At 56.6% G+C, this 5398-nt stretch overlaps 1 protein-coding gene across 1 annotated transcript in view; it reads left to right on the top strand.

The window, feature by feature from the left end:
* The window catches only part of LOC106002161 (3-ketoacyl-CoA thiolase B, peroxisomal-like), a gene marked incomplete at its 3' end in the record, with an annotated part of 7351 nt that extends 1981 nt beyond the window's left edge, over positions 1-5370 (top strand). Inside the window, exons 3-9 of the mRNA XM_013037079.1 lie at positions 790-869; positions 1583-1625; positions 3342-3440; positions 3758-3838; positions 4368-4558; positions 4643-4822; positions 5296-5370. Coding sequence (XP_012892533.1) covers positions 790-869; positions 1583-1625; positions 3342-3440; positions 3758-3838; positions 4368-4558; positions 4643-4822; positions 5296-5370 — 749 coding nt within the window. The remainder of the gene's footprint in view (positions 1-789; positions 870-1582; positions 1626-3341; positions 3441-3757; positions 3839-4367; positions 4559-4642; positions 4823-5295) is intronic.
* Positions 5371-5398: the final 28 nt, after the last annotated feature.

Genomic DNA, 5398 nt, shown 5'->3' with positions numbered 1-5398 from the left:
GGAAAGGTCGGCAGTCACGTGATTGTACACAACGCGAGTGTGGCTGTTTACACTGGGCCTGGGTGGCCTCTGTCCTCCCATGTCAGATAAATAACTGAAAAACATGCTGATCACTCGGCTGGCTTCGCTGGTGGGCTGACCAGGCTGCTAAGCCAATACCTGCACCATCGGCAGAAGTTGGGGCAGAGCCCAGGGCAAGGGGGTGGAGGTGGGGGGAATGGGAGTCTGCTTCTGCTCCAGAAACTTTGGCCTTCAGTGCTTGCTGAGCCAAGATGGGAATGAATGATTGGAATATCCCCTCCTCTCTTTTTTTTCTTTTTCTTTTTTGCTGATTGCAGAGCTTAAACTCTGAGTCTCCAGGACTGAGAATCTCAAGGACAGCCGGGCACTGGTGGCTCAGGCCTGAAATCCCAGCTACCCCGGAGGCTGAGATCTGAGGATCACAGATAAAAGCCAGCCCGGGGCAGGAATGGCACTTAGACTCTTAACCTCCAGTAAACTACCAGAAAACCAGAAGTGATTTTGAGGCTCAAGTGGTAGAGCACTCACCTTGAGCTGAAGAGCTGAGGGACAGCGCCCAGGCCCAGAGTTTAAGCTCCATGACCACCACCACCAACAACAAAGAATTTCACTGATGTTTCTGCCAGGGCTGGCTTTGAACCTCCATCATCCAGATCTCTGCCTCCTGAGTAGCTAGGATGACAGGCATGAGCACAGCTCTTTGTCCATATGGGGACTGGGAGGAAAGGCAAGGCAGAGAATGACAGGGCCATCTCTCCTCTGTCTCAGTGGCATCCCGGAGACCGTACCTCTATCCACCGTCAACCGACAGTGCTCTTCCGGCCTGCAGGCACTGGCTAACATTGCAGGTAAGGGGGTAAGGGCACTGCCCAAAACCCGGATTGGGCATGGTTCTGACACCGCCTGGCTGCAGCAGCACCTGGCTGTCTGCGGGGGCAGCAGGAAGCAGTTTTTTTTTTCTTTTTTGCCAGTCCTGGGGCTTGAACTCAGGGCCTGGGCGCTGTCCCTGAGCTTCTCTTGCTCAAGGCTAGCACTCTACCCCTTGAGCCACAGCACCACTTCCGGCTTTTTCTGTGTATGTGGTACTGAGGAATCGAACCCAGGACTTCATGCATACTAGGCAAGCACTCTACCACTGAGCCACTTTCCCATCCTCAAGGAAGCATTTTTTTATTCCATTTATTTATTTTGTGTCAGTTGTGGGACTGGAACTCAGGGCCCGGGCGCTGACCCTGAGCTCTTTTACTCAATCGTATGCTCTACCATGTGAACCACAGCGCCATTCCCAGCTTTTTGGGGTTTCATTAGACATAAGAGTTGCACAGACTTTTCCTGCCCCGGCTGGCTTTGAACCCTGATCCTCTAGATCTCAGCCTCCTGAGCAGCTAGGACAGGTGTGAGCCAGCAGTGCCCCGCAGGAGGCGGGTCTTTGTGAAGACTTCCCGGGCAGTTCCTGGGTCTGGCTTCGCTGGGTCCCACCTGGAGAACAGGTGGGGTGGGGCCCCGCAGCTCACACACAGCTCCACCGCAGCCCCCTGGTCACGGAACACTTTTGTTGCAGGTGGCATCAGAAATGGGTCTTTTGACATTGGCATGGCCTGTGGGTAAGAATTCCTTCCAGTTGGGGAGCTGATAACTTCTGCGATCATCCAACTAACTTTCCTCTTCCTTGATTCTAAATGATGGTGATTTGGAACCATGGCTCCACTTGTGGTTTTTCTGGTGGTTCATTGGAGATCAGAGTCTCGGACTTTCCTTCCCGGGTTGGTGTGGAACTGTGATCCTCCAGATCGTGGCCTCCTGAGTAGCTGGACTGACGGGCATCAGCCACCAGTGGGTGATGGCCAGTGGAGTTTTTCTCAGGAAGCATCTCTGGCCTCTGGCCGACCTTGGCTGACTAGAACTGGGCTCTGCTGACCCATGTCTCCGTAGGGAGACAGCCAAAGTTCACAAACCGGGATCTGGTTGTCTGAGCCTTGTCTCTTGGGTTCCCTTCTTCCCAGGGAAAGTATTGTAGGTGCTCTGAGAAGAGCTAGAACCTTCTGTGAGTTCTCCAGGGCTTTGACTTCGAGGCTTGGCATTAAGATTACATGGTTACAAAGCTCTCTGTGCTGATGGCTCACATCGTCTTTATAGATAGTCAGGAGGCTGAGATCTGAGGATCATGGTTTGAAGCTAGCACAGGTAGGAATGTCTGGGAGACCGATCTCCAATGAACTACCCCATAAATGGAGCTGTGGCACAAGTGGTTTGAGCCCCTGCCTTACAAGAAAGCAAAGGGACAGATTCCAGGCCCTGAGCTTAAGCCTACATTTACGAAAAAGAAATAAGAACAAAATATCCCTGGGCCTAAGTAATACTAAAATCCCCGCTGGCTGGTGCCTAAGACTTTGACATGTCTTTTTGCCCAGAGCGTCTATTTGGAAATGAGTCCTGAGGCCAGAGTCCCTCAGTGGGGTTTGGGCTGTCAGAACCCTGACACCCCTCCGTCCCTCAGGACCCGCATTTGTGCCAAGCATTCCTGCTGGGGATGGATTACATGGTGACTGCCAGAGCTTACCCTTGGGGCCTGGTTTTGGTGACACAGTTCCACCCAGTGCTGGGGCATCAACCCATTCAGCCACACTGGTGTGTGAGGTCATTCTTACCCATCCTGGGGCTGGACCACAGAGCCTGGGCACTGACCCTTTGCTTTTTCACTCTACCACTTGAGCCATGCTGCTGATTCTGGCTTTTTGCTGCATCCTTGGAAATCAGAGTCTCATAGACTTTCCTGCCTGGGTGGGCCTTGAACCGCAGGCCTCAGCCACCATGACCCGGGTACTCAGTGATGTGCTTGAGGCCTGGGGCTCCGCCCCTGTGCACTGACCACTGCCACTTCCGGTCAGCCAGTCCACTTCCTCCACATAGATGATGTCTCTTCTCCCTCTGACTGGGCGTGTTCTAGGGCAGGGCCTACCAGGGCTTCCTCGGAAGCTGCCAATTGGCCGTTCAGCAGTTCACACAGTGTTCTGATTGGTCATGGATGCAGGAGAGGCATGTGTCCTGATTGCTTATGGATGCAGGGAGAGATCTGTGTCCTGATTGGTCCTAGACTCAGGAAGAGGCGTGGTCCTGATTAGACCTGGGTGCGGGGAGAGGCGGGGCTTGGGCGGAGCTGTCCCCCAGGCCTGCCATGCTGGCCTTGGGCCCTGTCTGCCTTGCAGCCTTTCCCACCCTTCATCCTGGGGGCTCCCTGGCCGTTGGCCACCCCTGATCCGGCGGTGCCTGGTGTGCGGGAGGAGCCTGGTGGGACTCAGTTTCCCCCTTTGGCTTCGCAGGGTGGAGTCCATGTCCATGGCCGAGAGAGGGAATCCTGGCAACATCAGCTCCCGCCTGGTGGACAATAAGAAGGCCAGAGACTGCCTGATCCCCATGGGGTGAGTGCCAGGCGGGCCTTGCTTTAGAAGCTTCCAGAATCCCTCATCCTCTGAGACATAGGGGACCTGGGCGCGCCTGGCACTTAGTGACCGCACCCAGCCTCCTACCCCAGCCTATGTGTCCCCTTCCGGGGCCGACCACTCCTGTAGGTGGTCTTCTGCGGGGATCGCAGCCTCCTGGCCGGAGTGTTAGCCTGGGGCCCGAGTCCTCATGCAGTCCCCCATGGCTCAGATCAGGCTTGGGTCCTGGGAGGTCCAGGCCCTTCCCCGCCCGCCCGCCTGCCTCACGCCCGTCGGGTTTGCTGCTTTGGTTCTAGAATCACTTCGGAGAACGTGGCTGAGCGGTTTGGCATCTCCAGGGAGCAGCAGGACGCCTTCGCACTGGCCTCCCAGCAGAAGTGAGGGCTGGGGTCGGGACGGGGGTAGAACCCGGTGTGCCCTGAAGTCATGTTCCGTCAGTACTGGGATTTGAACTCAGTGCCTTTGCCCGTGTTTGGTTTTTTCCATTCCAAGCCTGGTGCTTTACGACTCGAGACAGACTTCCACTTCAGCTTTTGGCTAGTTCACTGGAGAGGAAGACTCTCCCAGATTTTCTTGCCCAGGGTTGGCTTGGAACTGTGATCTTCAGATCTCAGCCTCCTGAGTGGCTGGGATGACAGGCGGGAGCCACCAGTCCTGATCCTCCTCTCCTTTGAGGTTCAGATGAGGCACCACCAAGACCTCTAGAGCTCAGGAAGGCCTGGGGTGTGCCCCCCAGGTCGCAGGGCCTATGGGATCCTCTGTCCCCGCCCAGAACTGGGCTCTTGCATTTATTTGGAAGGTGTTGTGTACGGGTGGCCCTGTACCAGGGAAGTTTGGCGGGGCAGGGGGGGGTGGGCTGGGAGGCCTGACCCTGTCTGTCTGTCTGTCTGTCCATGCTACTGAAAGGGCAGCCCGAGCTCAGAGCCAGGGCTGCTTCCGTGCCGAGATCGTGCCCGTGACCACCACCGTCCTGGATGCCAAGGGCGACCCCCAAACCCTCACCGTGTCTCAGGACGAGGGCATCCGTCCCAGTACCACACTGGAGGGTCTGGCCAAGCTGAAGCCCGCCTTCAAAGATGGTGGTTCCACCACAGCTGGTGAGCGGGGCAGGCCCCTTCCCATCCCCACCCCCACCCCCCCCCTCTGCCTCCTCACCTCCTCACCCCACCCCTGCACCCCAGGAAACTCAAGCCAGGTGAGCGACGGGGCGGCGGCGGTGCTGATGGCGCGGAGATCCACAGCAGAGGAGCTGGGCCTGCCCATCCTCGGCGTGCTGAGATCATTCGCGGTGGTCGGGGTCCCCCCTGACATCATGGGCGTGGGGCCCGCCTACGCCATCCCTGTGGCTCTGCAGAAAGCAGGTGAGACGGCTGCACCCCTACCTGGCCCCGATCCCCTTTTCCTGTGTGCCAGTCCTGGGGCTTGAACTCAGGACCTGAGACTGACTGGTCCCTGAGCTTTTTTGTTGTAGTTGTTGTTCAAGGCTGGTGCTCTACCGTCTGAGCTACGACTTCACTTCTGCCTTTTGTTTTTTTTTGCCATTTCTTTGGAGACCAGAATCTCACAGATTTTCCTGCCCTAGCAGGCACTAAACCATAATCCTCATCTGATCTCAGCCTCCTGGGTAGCTGGGATGACAGATGTGAGCCACTGTGGCCGCCACTTCTTGCTTTTTGTGCTTAATTGGAGATAACAGTCTCAGAGTTTCCTGCCCTGGTGGGTGTTGAACTGCGATCCTCAGATCTTAGCCTCCTAAGTAGCTGGGATTACAGGTGTGAGCCAGGGTGCCAGCTCATGCTTCACTTTGCTCTTGGGGTCTCTCCCTTGGGCGCAGGGCTGACGGTGAATGACGTGGACATCTTTGAGATCAACGAGGCCTTTGCCAGCCAGGTGAGCCTGTGTCCCTTGTGTGTGGCCCTGGGCGCTGGCGGCCCCGG

This window comes from Dipodomys ordii, unplaced genomic scaffold (genome assembly GCF_000151885.1).
Source record: "Dipodomys ordii isolate 6190 unplaced genomic scaffold, Dord_2.0 Scaffold3814, whole genome shotgun sequence".
Classification (NCBI taxonomy): domain Eukaryota; kingdom Metazoa; phylum Chordata; class Mammalia; order Rodentia; family Heteromyidae; genus Dipodomys; species Dipodomys ordii.
Note: the sequence above shows the minus strand (reverse complement) of the source record. Positions and strands in the feature narration are given on the sequence as shown.